Source organism: Bubalus bubalis, chromosome 17 (assembly GCF_019923935.1).
Source record: "Bubalus bubalis isolate 160015118507 breed Murrah chromosome 17, NDDB_SH_1, whole genome shotgun sequence".
In the NCBI taxonomy this organism is placed as follows: domain Eukaryota; kingdom Metazoa; phylum Chordata; class Mammalia; order Artiodactyla; family Bovidae; genus Bubalus; species Bubalus bubalis.
In genome coordinates this window covers 43,785,225-43,808,774 of record NC_059173.1, presented here as the reverse complement: position 1 = coordinate 43,808,774, position 23,550 = coordinate 43,785,225, and the positions used below count along the sequence as shown (strand labels likewise).

Below are 23,550 nucleotides of genomic sequence, written 5' to 3'. Positions count from 1 at the left end.
CTTTGGTGATTAGCTTGTCCTTTTATTACCAATTTGCAGGAGTCCTTTATATATTCTGGGGGAGAGTCCTATATCAGATATGCCTATTTTAAATACTTTAACCCAATCAGTGGCTTGCATCTTCACTTTTTTTTCCTAATTCTTTTTAAATTAAGGTATAGTTGATGTGCAATATAAGTTGTAGTTATATAATATAGTAATTCATAATTTTAAGATTATATTCCAATTACTGTTATTATAAAATATAGGCTACATTCCCTGTGTTGAATAATATGCCCTTCTGCCTTATTTAATACATAATAGTTTTACCCCTTAATGTCCTACCCCTATCTTGATCCTCCCCCTTCCCTCTCTTCAGTGGTACCAGTAGTTTGTTCTCTAGATCTGAGTCTGTTTCTTATATTCATTAGTTTGTTTTTCAGATTCCACATATAAGTGATATCACACAGTATTTGTTTTTCTGACTTATTTCACTAACCATAATGCCTTAAGTCCATTCATGTTGTTGTAAACGGCAAAATTTCCTTCCTTTCTAAAAGCTGAGTAGTACTCATTTATACATGTCTTCTTTATCCATTCATGGATGGACACTTAGGGTGCCTCTGATCTCAGCAACTGTAAATAATGCTGCTATGAACTTTGAGGTGCATGTACCCTTTTGAATTAGTGCTTCCGTTTTTTGTTTTTTTGTTTTTTCCCGGATATATCCTCAGGAGTGGACTTGCTAGACTGCCTCTTTGCTTTCTTAATGGAAAATTTTGATGAACAGAAATTTTAAATTTTGATGAAGTTCAATTTCTCATTTTTTTTCCTTTCAGTTAATGCTTTTTATGTCCTGTTTGAAAAAAATCTTTTTCTACCCCAGGATATGAAGATTTTTTTCTAGAACTTTTTTTATTTCACCATTCACATTTTATTTTTTCTGTAGGTTGTTAGGTAAACTGATTTTTCTTTCCAGTTATCCCAACTGGAAAACTATTTGTTGAAAAGATGATCCTTTCCCTTTGTCAAAAAATCAACTGACCATATGTAGCTCTTTTTCTGGTTTCTCTACTCTGTTCCATTGATGTATCTGTCTAAATCTATGCCAAGGTCAAAGTTTCTTCAACACTGAAGCTTAATAAGTCTAGAAGTCAGGTAGAGTAAGTCCTCCAACTTTGTACTACTTCAAAATTTTTTGGGCTATTTCAGGTCCTTTGTATTTCCACATAAAATTTGAATCACTGTGTCAATTTCTCCCAAAAAAAGCCTTCTGGTTTTTTTAATGGGAGTGCACTGAACCTATTGATCAACCTGTGGGAAGAAATTAGGCAGCTAATTTTTTTCTTTATAAAGAAGTCCCTAGGTAGCTGTTCTGATATGTTATCTTATTGTGCTGTTTGCAACCCAGGCTTCTTTTGTCTTGCTACTGACCTATCTGTAGGTTGTCTCCTAATTAAAACAAGGAGCTAGGGTGTTACCTCATGTATCAATTCTGCAATTCAGGAAAAAGGAAGAGAGAAGGCAAAGGACAAAGGATATATGGCAGCTGAGTCTTTCATCTGTAAGGCATCCTTTCTTGAAGCCCCTTCTAACACTGTATACTTAGTATCATTAAACTGTTTTATAATGTCCTTTCTATCTGCAAAGGAATCCAGGAAACTGTAGTTTTTGAGACGATCCTCTAAAAATTGAAGCTATATAAACCGAAATAAAAAATAAAAATTGAAGCTATATAAAAGAGTTAGCAAAGGAGAAGAAGTAAAAGTATATTGTTGGGTAAGCAAATAGATGTCTGTACAAGCAATAAAGTTTCCTCTGTAAGACTGCTAATTTCATGTTAAGAACAATGGTGAAGGACCAAGCAATGGTGAACTTGGTGGAGAAGTTCACAGATAATCTACTAGATGGCTTCAAGCAATGAATTATAACAAAATTTGAAAATTATGGACCAGAGGTGTTTGATGTTTACAAATTAAAATGAAGACATTTTGACATCTTGTTTAACAGCATGAAGAAAATGCCATTTATTTGCAAATAAAAGCAGAATCTGTTGCTGGAATTCAAGACAACTTCATTCTATTTTCTTCTACAGAAGAAAAGTAATCATAAGACAGGAAAAAAACACTGATTAAATAGCGCATGTATTTTAATAATGCCTTAACAGATGTGTACCTCCTGTTTAAACAAAATATACCATTGTTTTCTATTCAAGTATGAATAGAAGAGTCTGAGTAAAGAATTATTACATAAATATTTTTCAAAAGGAAGTGCCAATTTAAAAATATTTACTTATTTATTTTGAGCTGTGCTGGGCCTTCAGTACTGACACAGGTGCTTCTCATGGTGGTGGCTTGTCTGGTTGTGGAGCACAGCTTCTAGAGGGCACAGGTTTCAGTAGTTGTGGTGCACAGGCTTAGCTGCCCCACAGCATGTGGAATCTTCCCCAATCAGGGACTGAACCCATGACCCCTGCATTGGCAGGCAAATTCTTAACCATTATACCACCAGGGAAGTCCGAGAATTTATATTACAATGGAGTTCAAAAATGCGCAAATAAGATGTTCAGTGACAAGCTGGCTGAGATTTAAGCAAGTGGGAAGAGAAATAATGATTTTGGCTGACAGAGTCAGGGGTATTTGGGGGTGACGGTGACACAAGGCAGGTGGTAGAACCGTGACATGACGGCTCCTGGACAAAGTGACTGAGAAACATTCTCACTTTACAGTTAAAATCACTCTGTACTTTCTACTGTCCTGTTAATTCATACACAATTTACCACAGAAATACTCTCTTTTCACTGACCTCCATAAAATATTTATTGTTGAAATGTGTTCATGATATCTTGAAAGAGATTATTATTGGTTTACATTAGAGGGTATAGAGAAGAAATGATTGACACAGTCATCTACTGTACTCCTACACATCAGGTTTCTCTATTAGCCACAGGTCTGATTCTGGTTGGTTCCACTTTTCTCCAAGCAGTGTGTTAAAACTGAAAGGCTTGAAGTAATCCAGACGATGGCTACATGCAAAGAAAAAGATAGTCGGAATTGAAATGAATTATATACTTGTGAAAAATTTGTCCTGAGAAGCTATTTATTTTGTCATATCTATTATAGGACAACATTCTATTTTAAGAACCTCAAAGGTAAGATGTATTCACACGTATAGTTTCCTTACTCTAGCCATCAAACATTCAGCTCTGAAAATATTCACCCGTATCTCAAAGCACTCTCCTTTCAATTCTGCAAATAGCTCCCTCACAGCTGAAGGGAGAAATAAAAATCAACTGTCAAAACCTGACTCATTTCATCTAGTCTTAAACAAATCATGCTATATTCTCACAGATATTTTCATATTCAAACTCTGATAGGATTTATATCAGTTATACAAACAATTGTTTTTAAAAAGTTTCAGCTCAACAGATTAAGGGATAGACTCCTTTGCCAAAGCAAGGCAGATTTACGTAAAAGAGAGTTAAATCTAATTCTTTTTTTCTCTTTCTAGGAAAATCATTTAACTACTAAGATTTACTATCATTTAACTATTAGCTTTTTACCGTGGCCTAATAAGGAGAGAATTGGAGAAGGAAATGGCAACCCACTCCAGCGTTCTTGCCTGGAGAATCCTAGGGACGGCGGAGCCTGGTGGGCTGTCGTCTATGGGGTCGCACAGAGTCGGACACGACTGAAGCGACTTAGCAATGAGGAGAGAGGGGCTTCCCAGGTGGCGCTGGTGGTAAAGAATCCACCTGCCAATGCAGGAGATGTAAGAGATGGGGTTCGATCCCTGGATCAGGAAAATCCCTTGGAGGAGGGCACAGCAACCCACTCCAGTATTCTTGCCTGGAGAATCCCACAGACAGAGGAACCTGGTGGATTACAGTCCACAGGGTCACAGAGAGTTGGACATGACTGAAGTGACTGAGCATGCAGAGGAGACAGGTTTAGCTCACATGCTGCAGTGGAACTCAGCTCTGAAGGAAATCCCTCTGCGCTAGCCGACAGCATAATCACACTTTTACCCAGAGTAAGCATCCAATAACCTATAAAGAAGAAGCCCAAATACAGAAGTGCATTAGCTTGTGAGAAGCCAGAGAAACAAGCCATCTTGATAAGAAAGCCCTGAGTGAGTGGCATCTAGATTCCTGTCCCACTCTGCCCACCTGACCAAACTGAACCAGTTTTAGTCACAACTGTCAATCCAGATTAAGCAGCTAAGGAAACATCGAAGGATAAGAGAAAGGAAAGGAGAAAGAGGCTGGTTAGAAAGGGTCAGGACCTGGCAGAAAAGCAAGGGGGAAAGCGGAAAATATGTCAGGCAGAATAAAGGAACAGGTGTGAAGAGATAAAAATCCAAGTAGAGCAGAGTAAGAGCGTGACAGGAAGGGCAAGGGAGACAGTGCAGCACTTGCGAAGGGTAAAAAGGTAGGGAAATCAGTCTACCATGGTGCAAAGCCCACTAGGCTGTCTCTATTAGGCTTTTCTAAACATGCAGACTCACCAGGCTACCTTGGCCACTTGAGTACACTCAACAGAGCGGGACTCTCAAGGGCTACTTGAGTACTCTCAGGTTGCCCCAGGACAGTGTCTGGCTTTCCTTCCTCTAAGCAGGTAGTGTTTGCAGCAGTCCATGAAGCATTCATTAGACTGGCCAGGGGCTACATTCTCCTTAAGTGACGGCTTCAGGTGCAAAGAGATCAGACTTAAATGGAAATTTTGCAGGTGACTCCTTGGCTTGTATGCCTGCTGCCCCACAGGAGACAGTATTTCTTGTAGTAACTCTCTAGGAGTAGCTTCCAGGGTCCCCTCAGGGTACACTACTGTTAAAGGGAAATCCCTAAGCCCTGCTGTCCCCATCTACACTGCCTAGAAATACAGCTGACATTTTTATCCTCGTGAGGTGACCAGGAGAAGAGAACTAGAGAGTTAACTTAAGGTCAGATTCTTCAGCAGCAGCAGAAAAGATTTATTAACCTACTGCTCACACCAGGAAATATAGATGCCTCTGGTCATTTACCTCTGAAAGGGATCATAAATAAATTTGCAACTATACTTCAATACTAATTGCTATAGTACTCACTAAGAAGATTCTTCTCACACTGCTGTGGAAATCTAAGTGCTCTACTGGCAGCAGTGGAGAGACACGTGTAAGACTATGCTTACATGTGTCTTCTTTGACCAAAAAATGTTACTGCTACCCTACCACGAATTAAAAAAAAAAACAAAAACAAAAAACCTCTTACAGTTGGGACATATTTTCATTTATTTTCTACTTACAAATCAGGTTTTTGTCCTTGCTGCAGCTCATGTTGAGGTACAGGGTAAAGAGCTTCATAGCTTCTTTCATCTTTTGATCCATGAATTGCAAATGAATTGAATTTTGTCACATTTGGTGGAAAATAACTCCAAGGAATAGAAGCACTACCTTCCCATTTTGTTTCTCCTCTGGACACTCTGAATGACAGATCAAGTCCTTGCTGCAGAAACAACATGTGAAACACAAAAAGGTATGTTCGTATTTATACTTTAAACCAGAGAAGAAAATGGCAACCCACTTCAGTTTTCTTGCCTGGGAAATCCCATAGACAAAGAAGCCTGTAGTTCGTGGGGGTCACGTGAACAACCCATGAACACGAGTCGGATATGACTGAGTAACTGAACAACAGTAACAATATACCCTGTACACTTAAGGATATTGTCTCATATTTTCATTTACTTACTTTCCACACATTTCTTCTTCCAGAGAGTAAAAGCACCAAATGCTGTCCATGGCTGTAAAATTTAAAATTCTTCGTGAGTGTTTGAAATGATCATTATTTTCTTCACTATCTTTCACATCTCCACGTGTGTGTGCACATGCTAAGTTGCTTCAGTCACGTCTGACTCTGTGTGACCCCATGGACTGTAGCCTGCCAGGCTCCTCTGTCCATGGGATTCTCCAGGCAAGAATACTGGAGTTGGTTGCCATGACCTCCTCCATGTGCATGCTTGTGACTAAGTTTCCAAATAATTAAAGGACGCAACATGCATACTAGATAATTACAGGGAGAGCCAGCATGTTCAGTTACTTAGAAATGACTTATTTTCCAGGCTGCTGCTGCTGCTAAGTCGCTTCAGTCATGTCCGACTCTGTGCGACCCCATAGACGGCAGCCCACCAGGCTCCCCCATCCCTGGGGTTCTCCAGGGAAGAACACTGGAGTGGGTTGCCATTTCCTTCTCCAATGCATGAAAGTGAAAAGTGAAAGGGAAGTTGTTCAGTCGTGTCCGACTCTTTGCAACCCCATGGACTGCAACCTACCAGGCTCCTCTGTCCATGGCATTTTCCAGGCAAGAGTACTGGAGTGGGGTGCCATTGCCTTCTCCGTATTTCCCAGGCAAGTGCCATCAAATGCATAAAGTTACATATGTTCAGATTCTTCCTTATATTATTTAAATAAGAAATATGAAATATTTCAATTGGTTAGACGATACACAGTATGAAAAACAGGTGGGATATTTGGAATTCATTAGAAAACTTATTTTGAAAATTAAAGAATCCTAAGGGAAGCTGGCACCAATTTCCAGGTCAAAATCCCACAACTTTTTAAAACGTTATTTCTATAAGAAAACTGTCTTGGAGCTCATTAAGGAGATAGAAAATAAAAATATAGGTTGTCTAAAACTACCTAACAGGCTGAAGACTTTAATTTGTAACTATTTCCTAGAACAATTGCCCTCATCCCATCTGCCTGTTGTGTTTTCCTGCTTTCTACCATTAGTTCTGACACTGATGTCCATTTTAAAAAAGAAGCACAACATATCCCCACAAGAAAATTCTAATAGGAGAACGTAATTGGGATTATCCCTGTCAGTAAGAATCAAAGGATTTCAAATAGCTACATGAAACAAATTTACTATCTTTGTAAAAGACTGTATCTAAACATTTGGCACAGATGGTCTATTGAGAGTTTTCCGGAAGGATTTCCTTCAAGAAATGAGTCTAAGAGAAACAAGTATTCTTTTCCATTTAAAACTTCTCTGCTTATTTTTATTGTTATTATGCAACCATATGAATATCTTAAGAGCAATAAAAGGTCTTACAAATTCAAACATATTCAAATTGCTTTCCTAGAGGTTAACTGTCATAGGAGTTGCTTGCCTGAAGCAAAACCAAGATTGTTGATTATTAACTGTCCTAATATATCTAAAACTGAACTTTTAGAATTAATTTTATACACAATGGTTATTGAATAATTTTCTAACAAAAGATCATCTATTCAACGTATTTTGTGCTAAGTCATCACTTTATGAAAATAAACTGATACTATCTGACAAATTTAAGCTAAGGATGTAGCTTAAGAATTCTAGCAGATCCAAGTTCTTGACTAACCTTCCATACAAGTTATAACCTATTTGCCTTAGCTTTCTGATGCATATGGGGAAATTTTCTTACTTCACATTATAGTTTATGATAATTAATCATATTTCTCAAAAAGTTTTTGACATGTTATTTGAAGGGTAACAAAGATATATAGTAACTTCTGAAAAACTATAATTGCAAACAGCTACATTAGCAAGAAATCTAGTATTAGCAAGAAATCAAAGTAAAAGAAAATTGTATCCAAAATCTCATTTAAATCAATTGTTTGGGACTCTGCTTAGTCTTCAAAAGACAAAGACTGCAAGATAACCCTTGCTAAGGAGTACTGAAATGTCTTTTAAAATAGTAATGGTGTATAAATATTTCATTTCTAAATATTAACTTTTCTTACAATTTAGATAACAGGTAGGCATAAATTTACTTTTTGACATCTAGAGGAAAGAAAACTGCCAAACAGGTAGACAGTTCCCAAGGACCAGTTAAATTTGTACAGAGAGAGTCCATGGTTAAAATTTTTCTTGAGTCTAGGAAAAGCCACATGTGATTTAGTTTTAATCTGTGGCACACAAAGTGACATAGTATATACTCAGTAAATGAATGATGAATAAAGGAGGAATACATGAACACATAGTTATGTAATATATAAGATTAAAATTTACCTAGTTATTAAAAGAATCTCCTAAAAGTCTTTTTCATAAAGTAATCATCATTTTCATAAAGTAGTTCAATTCATTATATCTATATGCCTCTTTATTTCCAAACAGTTAATATATAATAATGCAAATTTACAGTGTAAATAATGAGTTTGTTTTATAAGAATTTTTCATTTTGCAAAACCTTCAAATTTATTAGAAAACCACATTAGTGAATTGAAAATAGTATCAATGTAATATTTTCTAAAACATTCTACATTACACATCTACTTGAAAACAAAGAATTATATATAAATCAGATAAATTCAGACTAGCATTCCCATAGAATTAGTGAGCTTTTATTAATCTATATGATTTATAATTAGAAAATATTGTGTTCAAAATATATAGTAATGAGTTAGAAAAAATATTTTTATACTTACGGACAAAGTTCAACTTCTAAATACTGTTCAGTTATGTCATTCAAGAAAAACGCTTCCACAACTTTTGAAAACAGAGATAGAACATATAGAGAAATTTAATTTTGCTTCAACAATAAATAATCTATTTATATCTTTAGAATATAAATGAATTAATACATTATCTTTAATTAAAGCTATATCAGCACGAGGAAAAGAGGAAAATACAAACTAGACACTGCCTGTAAGAAAAAATACATAAAAAATAAATCATCTTTTTTCCCCATATCAGTCAGTCAGTTCAGTTGCTCAGTCGTGTCCAACTCTTTGCAGCCCCATGGACTGCAGCACACCACTCCTCCCTGTCCATCACCAACTCCTGGAGTTTACTCAAACTCATGTCCATTGAGTTGGTGATGCAATCCAACCACCTCATTCTCTGTTGTCCCCTTCTCCTTCCAACTTCAATCTTTCCCAGCATCAGGGTCTTTTCAAGTGAGTCAGTTCTTTGCATCAGGTGGCCAAAGTATTGGAGTTTCAGCTTCAGCATCAGTCCTTCCAATGAATATTCAGGATTGATTTCCTTTTGGATGGACTGGTTGGATCTCCTTGCAGTCCAAGGGACTCTCAAGAGTCTTCTCCAACACCACAGTTCAAAAACACCAATTCTTTGGCACTCAACTTTCTTTATAGTCCAACTCTCACATCCATACATGACTACTGGAAAAACCATATCAGATATCCATTAAATAAAAATATTAATAAAGCCTAGTGCTGGTGAGGTTGAAAAGAAAAGAGCATTATCACACAGACTCTGAGCTAGTTATCTTTTTCAAGGAATTTATCCTAAGGAAATAATCACACAACTGAGAAAAGAAGTAACATCTATTTATCAAAGTATTACTCAAAAGAAATGGTCTAAATGGTTACCTTCTGTTATATACAAATAAACCTGTTTTATAGGCGAGGCTTCCCTGGTGGCTCAGATGATAAAGAATCTGCCTGCAAAGTGGGAGACCTGGGTTCAATCCCTGGGTTGGGAAGATCCCCTGGAGAAGGGAATGGCAACCCTCTCCAGTATTCTTGCCTGGAGAATCCCCATGGACAGAGGAGCCTGGCCGGCTGCAGTCCATGGGGGTCGCAAAGAGTCGGACATGACTGACCAACTGAGTACACATTATATAGGAGAGCTGTTAAAAAAAATAATGAAATCTGTGTACTCCACATAATAGAATATAATTTAGTCACTAAAATAAAATATACAGTTAAGTATTTTTGATGTAGGAAAGATACAAGGAACGATACTTGGTAAGTAAGCTGCAGAGCAATAAGCTAGTGTACATGAAACAAAAATATGCACATATGCCTGTGCTTAGAAGCCTGCAAAATGTGCACAAAAATGTTACGGCTGTTTATCTCTGACAAGTGGAATACAGGGGGGTGATTTTTCTTTACAGTTTCCTGGAATTTTCTGAGAATGGTTATTTTAAAAATTAGAGAATTTTGAAAGTGATATATGCTTATTATCAAAACAATATAAACATATATGTAAGTAAAAAGTCAAAGTCTTTTTCTTCCCACTTTGCTCTAAAACCTGTCAGACTTCTGCCTTTCCACAATCTATTTTACTTGCATAGATTAAAAAACTGTGTCTATAGAATCATTTTCTGCTTACAATTTGCTTTCTTCACATATACACACACATGCAAGTTTACAGCATATAGATAACTAATTCTTTTTAATTGCTGCATAGTATTCTTCTATAGAATGTTAGATATATTAAAGGCAAGTTGCTCAGTTGTGTCCGACTCTTTGTGACCCCATGGACTGTAGCCCACCAGGCTCTTCCATCCATGGGATTCTCCAGGCAAAAGTACTGGAGTGGGTTGCCATTTCCTTCTCCAGGGGGATGTTCCCGACCCAGGGATCACACCCGGGTCTCTCACATTGTAGGCAGATGCTTTACCATCTGAGCCACCAAAACCTCACTATTTACCATTAAAAATTATGACTCTCCTTGAATGGAATGATCAACACTTAAATCACTATGCTAAATGGTAAAGGTGAACACTCCTCTCTGAAATGAAAATCTTTACAAAGCAATACCAAAAGCATAAGACAACTTCCAGTTACTACCAAAAACTGAAAGAATAATTCACCACCTGATTAAAGTACACATGCTGAAGATACAAACACTAGTTGAAGTATAGTCTTAAACATACATGCAAAAACCTAACTAATATTCATACAGTGTTGAAAAAGGGCTTTCTACATTCAGTTACGTCTGGTAAGTAAGCCTTGTTTTAAGACATGGGTTTTGTAAATATGGTTGTTATTGAGGTCTCCATCTCTTTGGGAAATAAAGGATCAACATATTTTTTAGAAAGAATATGTAAATCACAATAATAAAACTATAATATTATTCAGTTATAATTATGGCTTCCTTGAACCTTTAAAACAATTTTTCCTGAAAAAATTAATCTGAAACAAACTGAACTACATGTTTTCAACATATACTAATCTTTATCATGAATTAAATCCTTCCATTGTAACTGTACTGCTAAGACAGACATTTCAGGAATGGTATGAAACAAATCCTATTAGAAATAAAGATGATATTCAATGAATAATAAGCCATTATCACTAAGATCTGATTAATTTTTCATGCCTTTTTTATCCTGACACTTTTCACCGGGAGTTCAGTAGTTAATTCTAGAGCATACAGATGTTCATAAAGACTGAACTTGTTTGTTGATCTTGGTTAGCTACTCCATAAATTCCTACAGACTTTATACATCACCAAATATTCTGCTGCGAGACATTGAGAGGTATCGTCCACCAGGCTGGTACCTTCCTGATTCAGATTCAAGAGGGTCATCAGTGAACGTTTCTGCATTAAAATCCAAAGGTTCCGCATCCTGAAGAAGTTCTATTCGGTCCCTTTCAGTCCAGTTATTAGCCCTTGTATGTTTAGATGTCGATCAGTTGGTACTCATTTCTGAGAAGTTTGATTCTTCCGGGTCAATATGAACATATCTGTTTCTAGTGGAATCTTCTCTACTGTGTCCATAACGCTCTTTCCATTCTCTTTATTTTCACCTTCTTCTTGCCGTTGCCTTTTTCTCTTCTCTCGTCTGATCAATTCTTTTCCTTCATCAACTAAGTCTGATGTCATATCATTATCTCCCATGAACTGCTGGAAACCAAGTAGATTCAAACAACGAGTTCCCAAGCTAAAATACGTAGCAATGCAGAGAATTACCACCAACATAGGATAATATATATAGAACCCATCTGCAATAAAGGATAAAACTTTCATGGAACCCATAATAGATGTATAAGCAGTTGGCTGTGTATTTTGGTGAGAGATGGATGAATCCATGTGGGTCAAACCCAAGAAATTAAGACATAAAGGAGGAGTCAAATGGCAAAATAACATGCCACTGAAAAGAAGGCTATAAGCATCAGTCTGGCGATGTGAAGCCAGGTATTAATAGTTAAATACACGAATCCTGAACACAGTAGAATAAACACAGATACTGAGGAAGAAGATGGAAAGAAAGCAAGCAATCTTGATATAAATATAATTGTATGTTTTTCAGCTAGCTGTAGGAAGACTGCAAAGAGAGATAAGACAGGTCTAGTGCTAAAGAATGTGCACTCTGACCACACAACTATCATGGAGAATATGGACAACACCACAGCAAGTATCCGATAAAACCAGGGTTGCAAAAGACATTCCCAGTACCACTCAACTGTAGGATTATAAAAATATTGAATAAATTTATTAATAAATACATTAACACAATAAATATATTAGCACAATCCTTTATTGATAGACATTTAGGTTGTTTCTAGTTTTCCATGTGTTACTTTTATAATAATAAAATATCTAAGATATGATCCCATTAACAATTCAGTGAGTCTTATTATTCTTTTTAAAGTCTTTTACCTATGGCAAGGATAATAGGATGAAGAAGAGATATTGAATTAGAGAAACACTTAGGAAGTGAAACTTCTAGGACTTAATCCAAATATAGAGACAGAGATGGATATCTTGAAAAGATATCACATTTCTATATTTGGTGATTTGATGTATTATGGTGCCATTAACTTAGATTGGGCAATTAGGGAAAGAAGTAGGTTTATAAGAGAAGTGGACTAGTTGAGTTTAGGATTTGTTGAGTTTAGTGACTATAGTACCTCCAGTATATAACTCACATTAGTGTGAGTGACTAACATGATCAGGAAGTTGGTATATACAAGTTCTATATCAATAAAAAACAATGTATGTTTAAGATGTGATAAATTAACACCAACAAAATGCACGCTATACAAGTGGTATAGAGAAAGTAGATGTTAGTGTGGACTAGAAGAGTCATCAAACGTTTCTTTGAAGAAATGGAACCTGAATGATATGTATCAAAGGAAGGGGCTAGAACGAGAAAAAGTACATGAGTGAGAATATGACCGAAAGGTCAGACTATCAGCCTTTAGGAAGTTAAGAGCTTTTGGTTTAATATGATAGCTCGATTCATGAGTACCGTAAAAGCTTAGGGGAAGGATCTGAACCTTACCTTAGGGATAGTAAAGATCTGTTATCTAGGAAATGGCATCTAAAGATTATTTCAGAAAGATAAGTTTGGTAGCTTAATTAGGATTCATCAGAAGGTGATCATACAGCAAACCTGAAACTGCGATTTCATGGCAGGTCTCTTAGCCTTGCTTTGATGTGTGAGATTATTTGCCAGTATAAAATAAAAACTATACTTCATGCTGAAGTTGATGTAGTTTTTATAATAAGTAAAACACCCCAAAGCTTCCATAAAGAAGGTTTATAAGGTTAAAGTAGCCATTTGAAGATACTTAAAAACAAAACAGGAATTCTGAACTCTTCTTAGAATAGGTAACAGACGTAAAGAAAGGAAATACAGCAGCAATTTAAAAATCTGGATTTGTAATTGTCATTTTTCACTGTTCTAGTTATATAGCCGAAGTCCATAGGTAATGGTGAAAAAGTCAGAATGAGAGATTGGTAGGAAATATCAGAAAACTGCACATGTCAGGGGCTCAGAAGCACTCACTTCCTTAGAGCAAGATAAAATAATAGTTCTATGAGAGGTTATTATAAAAAGATTTATGTTTGCAATAAAATACAGCACTTCTACTTACCTTCATAATCCCACAATTGATTGAAAGGTTTTCCTGGTTCTCCTAGTGGGGCTGGAGGATCATTGAAAAATGGAGCACTGACTTCCATCATCACTCCTCTGTCACCTGGATTCAGCCTGACAAACACTGGCTCATGCTTCACTGGAAAACCATCCCAAGTGTGTTCAATTTTAAAATCCATCTAAAGACTCTAAGGGGGGGAAAAAAAGAAGAAAAGCTAACAATTTACAAATGTTTCCTTTAGAAAGAAATGAAATGAAAATTTCCAAGCCAAATAGCAGGCAGGAAGGCAGCAGAGTGACAAGAACACGGTTCTGAGAGTTAAAAGGCCATTCATGTTGTAGTAAATCATGGATATGGAATTCTATTATAATAGGTGATTGGATGTAAAATTGTTAAAACTAGATCTGCCTCGAGTTACCTTGTAAAAAGTGTATCAATAATTTTTAAGAACTGTAATTAAGCCATTGCAAACTGTTCATTTACTTAAAACTATAAGCACTGTAAGTTTATATGCCATTCTTTGTCTTACTGTAATGTGTGCAGATGAATTACTGGATTGCCTGAGAATTAAGATCTTTACAGTAAAATTCAATTTGATTTTTTGAAATCTGTATAAATGAACACAAGCATTGCTGTTAACACGATTCTTTTGGCTAAAATTCTTTTCCTTTTTGGAGTGAAAATGGAGGGAGGGGCTTCAAGCATTTCAAGATTGGCAAAGTTTAACATTGTCCTCCTTAGTCTCAGAGTAAGGTTTTTCTTAGCCTTTTCAATCTTTGATATTTCAAGTGTTAAATGACCACATGGTTGGTTAATCCCTTCTCTCCAACTGAAATATGGTAACAAAATCTGCAATCATTAAACTTTCAAATAGACAAAGTACATCTGACACAAGCAGTATTTTCATTTTAAATTGTTACTCTAAGCATTAAACAGAAGGGCACAATATTAAATTAATAAAATTATGTTCTGTTGAACACTATGGATCAAGCACTTTATAAAAGTTTAATTTCACAAAAATTTGTAGAGAAACTATTATTACATATTACAAATGAAGAAACAGACATGTCCGAGATCAAATAGCTAGTAAATCAAGAAACTGAACCAATGTCAGCCATGCTTTCCCAGATGAAGACATTTCAGAAATCTGCAAATAGACGGAAACCTTATTTAGGAGTGACAGAGTCCCCCAAATCATACTAGGTCCTTATGTCTTGCCCAAAAGATAATCTTGATTAGTAAATGATATTTCTAGACTTATCTGAAGTCTTCAAATGCATTTCCTTGCTTCATGTTGTTTTTATTGCAAATAATAATGTTCTACATTTTGAATAAATTTGCTTCAAGACTTTTTTTTTCAGGTTTACTGAGGTATAATTGACAAAAAAAAATGTATATATTTAAGGTATACAATCTTATGGCTTCATAAAAACTACACTTGAATAAATTTATTCCAACAAATATATATTAAGTGCCTACTATGTGCCAAGCATTGGGAGATCCAGATATATAAGCTGTGTGTCAGATAACAAATCCAAGAGCTTCAAAAACCTTTTTGTAAAGTATGTAGTTTTCTCAAATTTCACTATATGCTAACAAATTTTAATAACTTCTAAAATTAAAAAAGTTACAGTATTGTGAGCCATTTGCAGCTAATAGCACTTTAAAAGAGGATATGTTGAACAATTTATATTCATCATTGAAATAAGCTCAGTAAGTGATAAGACTGTATAAACTGACTCTAATATATGTGGAATTCAGTCCTGATTTGCATGGGATAATATACCCCAATAATAAATTTATTTTCTTCTGTTGAAATATGAAGGCACATTCCTTAAAAATAAATATATTACCTTCTACTCCCAATTTTGGTACCAGTACCTTCTTGTAGCATAGAGGAAAAAATAAGAATAAATCAAGATGTTAGAAATGCTCATTAAATCTGATTGTGGCACTAACTTGCTATACTCCTAACTCTGGGCTTGACAATTTTTGACAATCCTGGCAAAACATAGCTCAGTGACTAGGAAGTTTTGGTAGATTCACTCATTCTCCATACAATTACCATATCCAAACACACACAAAATGTTGCATACATTAAAGGGATGCCTATCCTAATCAGTGGGTTTCCACCAGGGAATTTTCAACTCCCAGTTCTTGTAGGCCATCATATCTATCTATAAATGGAATTAAACCATATGCAGTGATGTGCTCCTAAAAATAGCCTATCACTTCCAAGCACATATGCTGGTTTGTGGTAAGACTGTGGCTTCAAATTACTGCAAAATGTCATCTTAGCTGGAAGATAAATAAATGATAAAAGCAGAGCTAGTCTCATTGACAGTATAAGGTAGTGATAATCTAAATCTTTCCACTGGTTGCTTCTTCCTTTTCTTCTAAGGTTTCTTTGAATATTATTTGTAAATTACTGCAAGAAACATCAGCTAGACTTCCACTAGCAGGGAAGAGTGCCATGGCTGATATGACCAAGGGTAGAACCAATGGAAACAGAAACAGACTTTATTACCTTGCTGCAGCCATGAAATTAAAAGGGGCTTGCTCCTTGGAAGAAAAGCTATGACAAACTTAAACAGCATATGGAAAAGCAGAGATTACTCTGCTGACAAAGGTCCATCTAGTCAAAGCTATGGTTTTTCCAATACTCACATATGGATGTGAGAGTTGGACTATAAAGAAAGCTGAGCACTGAAGAACTGATGCTTTTGAGCTGTGGTGTTAGAAAAGACTCTTGAGAGTCCCTTGGACTCTAAGGATATCAAACCAATCCATCTGAAAGGAAATCAGTCCTGAATGTTCATTGGAAGGACTGATGCTGAAGCTAAAACTCCAATACTTTGGCCACCTGAAACAAAGAACTGACTCATTAGAAAAGACCCTGATGCTGCGCAAGACTGAAGGCAGGAGAAGGGGACGACAGAGGTCAAGATGACATGGTTGGATGGCATCACCGACTCAATGGACATGAGTTTGAGCAAGCTCTGGGAGTTGGTGATGGGCAGGGAAGTCTGGCATGCTGCACAGTCCATGAGGTTGCAAAGAGTAGGACAGGACGGAGTGACTGAACTCAGAATACAATTCTGACTTAAATTGCATAAAATGATGTTTCATATCAAAACAACAAACTTGTTAATCTGCTTAAAGAATACATCAACCTAAGTGTACATAATACAACAAAATCAACTAAAAAGTATAGTCCTGCCTACTAGTTTATAATCTAAAGAAAATACTGGACCTAGACAGAGACAATTGATTTTCCTTTCAACTCCCTAGGGACACTTAGGTTTGTGATGGCTTAACCCCCACAGCCTTTCTATTTTCTTTGTTTGCATATGTGCTCATATGAAGTAGAGACGATTCATTTATCAGTGTCCTTCACGACCTGGGCTACTGGGCATCCGAGAAGCATTCCACTCTCTGTCATTCTCTACTGCCCGTATACTGCTCTGTTTTGGTTCACAGCACTTAAAACTACATGACCAACTTGTTTATTTTCTCCCCATAAACTAGAATGCCTGTAAATAACAAGAACTTACTAATTTATTTGTGGAGTGAATAATTGCTCTAGTCTCTGGATCTAAAACTTCATGATTCTAAGATTTTATGCAGGAGAAATCAACTCTATTGGGGTATCATTATCTTTTTCAACACTATATATTAATATGATGGCAAATAACTCAGATAATATATCATATCTAGAAACTTCCTTTCAAATTAGCTTATCAAAGGTTTATTAGTCACTCATTTTGTTTCAGGCACCATAGCAGGTATTGGATAAAAATAGTGTACAGAAGCCTATGGGGAGTTGGCAATGGTTCTCATGTAGCTAATTAATCAGGACTCATCCATTATCCACTGATTCATTTTGCAGTTCTATTTAATAAAACTGGATCCCTACACCAAACTAAATTTTAAATGAATCAAAGATCTAGGGCATTTCTTGGCAGACCAGTGGTTAGGACTGTGCTTTCACTACAGGGCCTGTGTTTGATCCCTACTCAGGGAACTAAGATTCCACAAGACAAGTAGCACAGCAGAAAAAAAAAAAACAAACCCCAAATAACTAAACATAAATCAAATCACATAAAAACAAGAAAGAAAAAATCGGGAGGTTGTTTTTATAATATAATCTTACAGTAGAAAAGAAGCCTTTAAAATATAACCCCAAATCCAGAATACATTTTGAAAAAAAAACTGATACACTGATACATTTGGCTATGTAAGCATTTAAAAAATAAAAGCAAAACTCTATCGTCCTCTACTACAAAAATTAAAACTTGCCATTACAGAATCAAAGACAGTCTGGGAAAAATACCTGCAACTCATAGCTGAGATAAATAACTAATTTGTTTAATGTTTAAAGGGCTTCTAGAAATCAATAAGGAAAACATCGTATCAAGAGAAAAATGATGTAAAAGTATCAATAGCCAGCACAGAGAAAATACAAAATGTTCTATCTCATTAATGGTAGAAATGCAAACTAAAACAATACATTACTATTTTTCACTTATATTGTCAAGAATCAGAAAGTTTGATAAAATGCCATGATAATGAGGACACTGAGAAACAATCAAGATGTTATTCAGGCATAACTGGCACAGACCCAGTGAAGAGCATCCCTCAGTAATTATCAAAGCGAAAAATACCAATAACCTTTAATTCAACAACTCTAGTTCTAGGAGTTATTACACCTGTACCCATTCAAAATGACATGCTATAAAGTTATTTGTTGTAACACTGTTCAGAATAACAAAATATTGTTAAGCAACTTAAAACACCCACAGGTAGAGGACTGGTAAATAAATTATGCTATCTCATACAATGAAATAGCCCACAACAGTTAAAAAAAGTGAGGCAGCTCTATATATACCAGCTAAGATATATTAACTTAAAAAAGCAAGGTCCAGAAAGTATGCATTTACTTAATAAAAAGGGAGAGTATTTGCATACATGCTTGTGAATGCATATACTATCTCAGGAAGCATATATGAGACACCAGGGTATCCGTAATTGCCTTTTTGGAGGGAATTATCTGCCTGAGATAGCTGAAGAAGTTTTACTTTCACTGTATCACTTTTTTTAACCTACTTGAGTTTTATACTAAAACAGACATGCATTACTATTCAAAAATAATTTAAAATACTTAAAAAAAAGGTCTAAGGCTGGATCTCTCAAACGTTTTTGTGACTACCTCTGGTCTCCCTCACGTTTTGCACGCTGAACATTTCTAAAAAGTCAGAGTGAATATTAGGAATATTATTGAAAGAATGCATTCATTCAAGCAGAACACCACCCTAATATACAATTTTAATGTTGGCTGTGTAGACTTTCTTAAAATGAATGTTTATTAATATGTAGTTTCTAACATTTTAACTTTTAGTCTTCAAATTAGTCTTATCAAAAAGAAAGTTAAAAATAATTCTTTTCATACTTTACTTCTACTACGCGAAGATCTTAAAAAGGAAATGAACGATGAGAATGGAGACAGAACCCCGGAGCATTGAGAGTCTAGAGGATTAAAAAAAAAAAAATGCACAAAGGATAAAAGAAGGAAGTTATGGAAAATGTGTTTTCTCAATAAAACATTTTGTAAGGAAAATTTCCAAACCCTCTATTCACGAAATTTTTTTTTCAGTTTTCTACAGTAAGATTTTTTTTTTCCCAGTTTGCGTCCTCACCCCCCCCCCCCCCACTTGCCACCTCCTCCACGCATTTAAGAGAGAAACGGAGAAATGAGGAAGTCAGCCCGGACAGTGGGAGGAAACCGCCGCCAGAACCAGCTGAAAAGTACGTTGCCAGAGAAAAGCCAGCAAGACTGGGAGCGGGTGAGAGGAATGACAAGAGAGGAGAAAGCATAACAAGAAGAGAACACAGACCCGTGGGCTCTCAGTCCGCCACTGGCTAACTCCCGGGGGCCTAGGTCACGGGGAGCGCGCTGCGCCCTAGGCTCCGCCCCGCGGCCCGCACGTTCTGGGGGCGGGGCTTAGCGGATAAAGCGCAGACACCTGTTGAAGGACCACAGGCGAACAGCTGAAAGCTTTTAATTGTTCCACAGAAGTTTGAGCGGTTTTCTATAAAGAAAAGGAAAGGAAACTCAGCAGTATTTACAATTGTTGCACAACTTAAAAGCCAACTATCATTTAGATTATAATAGAACATGTGCAGCAATAATTCACTTAAAGTAATGAAAGACTGCCTATGTAAGCAAAAAGTGTAAACTGAGTCTCAGTGAACTCCGGAGTTGGTGATGGACAGGGAGGCCTGGCGTGCTGCGATTCATGGGGTCGCAAAGAGTCGGACACGACTGAGCGGCTGATCTGATCTGATATTACAGTAGCTGTAAATAATATTATCCTAGCTGTAAATTATCCTCTACTACTGGGAGGTCTTAACATGGTGGTTCTAACATTGGGACCAGACAGAGTGAATTCCAATACAAATCCAGGCACTTTTCAACTGTTATCAGGAAGTTACTCTAAAAAAGGGTTTAAAAATAGCAACTACCTTACACGGTTTTGTGAGGATAAAATGAATTAATGTACATGGGGCAGAGTACACTCTCATAATAGATTGTGTGTATGTGTGTGTTAGTAGCCCAGTCGTGTTCAACTCTTTACGACCTCATAGACTGTAGCCCCGGAGAAGGCAATGGCACCCAACTCCGGTACTCTTGCCTGGAAAATCCCATGGACGGAGCAGCCTGGTAGGCTGCAGTCCATGGGATCGCTAGGAGTCGGACACGACTGAGCGACTTCCCTTTCAATTTTCACTTTTCTGCATTGGAGAAGGAAATGGCAACCCACTCCAGTGTTCTTGCCTGGAGAATCCCAGGGACGGGGGAGCCTGGTGGGCTGCTGTCTCTGGAGTCGCACAGAGTTGGACACGACTGAAGCGACTTAGCAGCAGCAGCAGACTGTAGCCTACAGGCTCCCTGTCCATGGAATTCTCCAGGCAAGAACATCAGAGTGGGTAGCCATTCCCTTCTCCAGGGGAATCTTATGCTTTAAAAAACTTTCTCGGGGGGGAAACAACTTTTGTGTTTGTTTTACCAGATGATTATTTTTGTTTTATAAAAATCACTTTTTGTGGGAGAGGGAAATTAGTGCTGTTCAATAGGTGTAGCGTTTCAGTCATGCAAGATGAAATAGTTCTGGAGATCTACTGTACAAGAATGTGCACATAGTTAACGATACTGTGTTCAACACCTTAAAGATTGAATAGATGTCATGTTATATGTTTTTTACTACAATAATTATAATAATAAAAAAGACAAGCTTAAAAAGAGAGATTGAATTCCCAGGTCATCTTCTTGGTTGGGAAAATATAATTATTATTAAGAGTTTTTTAAAAAATCACTTTTTATGGCATTTAATATCAGAAAATGTTAACATTTTGATCCTAGCTTAAATTTCCAACTTTGTATTCTTCATGTTTTTCTCACAGTGCTCAGTGTCAATATATTGCATAAATTAGTATTCATGCAATCTATTGACTTTCAAAGGTTTTCCTTATTGGAGAAATAAATCTAACATAAAAACATGAAAGAGTGACTAGATAATAGTTACAAACATATTAAGGACTTTTCTCTCCCTTTTCTCAGTCACTGTGCTCAATTACAGTAATAGATATTTTGTATGCACACACGTTCTGTACGTTAACTCCTTCATCAGATACTTATTGAGTGCTCACTATGTTCCAGATACTATGATGGAGCCTGAAATCAATATAAAACACTATGATAGACACCGCAGGAAGAAGCATGAAGTAACTACAAAGGGAAGCACCAACCTTGGGCTAAGTGAGTAGAAATCAGAAGGGAAGTTTTAAAAGGGGAAAACACTAGAAGGGATACTTTAAAGATAAGTGAAATCATAGCAATTTTGTTTTTTACAGATTAAAATTATTTTCAAACTCATTAAAATTCAACCAGTAAAAAATCTTGTAACCAAAACAAAAACCAAAATACCCCACCACACCTCAAAACCCAAAAACTATAGGCTGTATCGATCTTAACTGTATAGGCCAAAGAATTCAAGTGCAGAGGTAAAAATTGCAATTTCAGATAATTTATGTAATGTAAAGACTACTTCATCATTTACAACCAGAAAATACTGTCTGCTTTCACCCACACTAATATAAACTTCTAGTGATGTAGAGTTAAGTTTATAACTACTTGTTTGGTGCCAAGTTAAATCACCCTATGACAGTATACCAGGTTCAAATATAGGGGAAGATATAAGCAAACCCTTGGGGAGTCAGGCATTCCTGAAGAAAACGCCGTTGGTTGACCTTTGATAAAGAGTTGGAGCTTGTACTCTCAATTTCTTTTTCCAACAAGTTTTTGTTTGAACTTCATGGCCACTAAAAACCAGATCAGGGACCATCTCATTATCTTAATAGTGAGTATGGAGAAAACCTGTAATAGGACTTCAAATACCTAACTGGATACAGCTGGACACATTTAAAAATTTTCTTCTTCCCTCCTAGCTTAGTCTGTAAAGAATCTGCCTGCAACACAGGAGACCCGGGTTCAATTCCTGGGTGGGGAAGATCTCCTGGAGCAGGAAATGGCAACCAACTCCTGTACTCTTACCTGGGAAATCCCCTGGACAGAGACGTCTGGCGGGCTACAGACCATGGGGCCGCAAGAGTCGGACACAACTTAGCAACTATAACCACCACCACCATTAGTTTTGGGCTTCCCAGGTGGCTCAGCGGTAAAGAATACCCCTGCAATGCAGGAGCTGCAGGTTGGATCCCTGGGCAGGGAACATCCCCTGGAGTAGGGCGTGGCAACCCACCCTAATATTCTTGCCTGCAGAATCCCATGGGCAGAGAAACCTGGTGAGTTACACTCCATAGGGTGGCAAACAGTCTAAGAGGACTGAAGCGACTTAGCACATTAGTTTTTGTGTATCAGTACAAGACAACAAAAACTTCTTGAACTGTTCATCGAGCTACATCTATGATACGTCTATTCAGAAACGTTACCTCAATTCATAAAAACACATATTTACTTTAAAGGCACTAAAACTTGGGACTGAATTCAAGTTAACATTTTTATTGCTGGGATTGAAATTTCCTCTAATTTTAACTGTTAACCAGTGATGAAGTTCAAATCTAGACAAAATCATTTTTTAAAAATGGGGATTGTAATCCGTCTACAAACGTAAAGTTTTACCTAATTTTTCTTGCAAAAATCGTAACTTTTGTCTTCCTTTTTTTGAGGAAGCAAAGTTCTCTCTCAAGAAATAACTGCTGGATTTGCAGGATCTCTGGAGTACTCCTAACTTCTTGCCTTATTGCTACACAGCTAACTATATAGACAACAGCTGTGTCCTTTCTCCAAAGACCCACGTCACTTTTTTTCTGGAGATTACCAGGTTCACACCCAGAAATCCTCCAGCCGCACAGTTCTGGAGGCAGACGCTGAAGACGCCAGCCTGGGTTCCGCTCCCAGACGCAGAAACCTAAGTACTTTCCAACCATCCGCTTTGGTGAGCGGGTTCTCCCAGACCAAAAGTGCTTGGCAACAAAGATACTGGAGCACTTAAAATATGTATTTAATAACCTACCTATGTTTACATTTTTTTCTTTTTGAAGGAATAAAAAGGAAAAAAGAAACACTCGGTGACGCCCACCCTCCGAAGACAGGCCCACCAGCGTATCCGCCGCCACACAGGTGGCTCAGCCCGCTGTCATCCAGGTTCCCACAGCCCCGCCCGTCGCTGGACAAACAGCCAATAATGTGAGAGAACGCCAGAAAGCGCGATGACGTAGGCGCTGACGCCCGCGTGATGACGCAGGCGGCGTCACCGTCTCCAAGGAGCGGTCTGGGGCACCGGTTTCAAAGTCGCAGGGCGGGCCGAGTGGACTTCCGCTGCTGGCCCCGGGCTTCTCGGTCGTCCAGGCGTCGCTCCCTGCCCCACCAAGGATGCCGCCGCCGGGCTGCCCGCCGGC

The 23,550-nt window shown here is 37.2% G+C and overlaps 1 protein-coding gene across 4 annotated transcripts; it reads right to left on the bottom strand.

The window, feature by feature from the left end:
• Positions 1 to 2,766: 2,766 nt before the first annotated feature.
• C17H4orf33 (chromosome 17 C4orf33 homolog) lies at positions 2,767 to 23,304 on the bottom strand. 4 transcript variants are annotated; one of them, XM_044930435.1, is made up of 8 exons: positions 21,836 to 21,981; positions 19,467 to 19,661; positions 13,570 to 13,759; positions 8,422 to 8,482; positions 5,705 to 5,756; positions 5,410 to 5,461; positions 3,938 to 4,027; positions 2,767 to 3,004 (listed from the first exon to the last, which is right to left on the bottom strand). In XM_044930435.1, exons 3-8 carry the CDS (start codon positions 13,748 to 13,750, stop codon positions 2,919 to 2,921), a joined length of 522 nt encoding a protein of 173 aa, XP_044786370.1. In that variant the 5' UTR covers positions 13,751 to 13,759; positions 19,467 to 19,661; positions 21,836 to 21,981; the 3' UTR covers positions 2,767 to 2,918. The 4 variants fall into 4 exon arrangements, 3 of the variants coding, with proteins under 3 accessions (XP_044786370.1, XP_006067382.3, XP_025123858.2); XR_006545618.1 differs by having other exon boundaries at positions 5,262 to 5,461; positions 21,836 to 21,975; XM_006067320.3 differs by lacking the exon at positions 3,938 to 4,027 and having other exon boundaries at positions 5,262 to 5,461; positions 21,836 to 21,972.
• Positions 23,305 to 23,550: the final 246 nt, after the last annotated feature.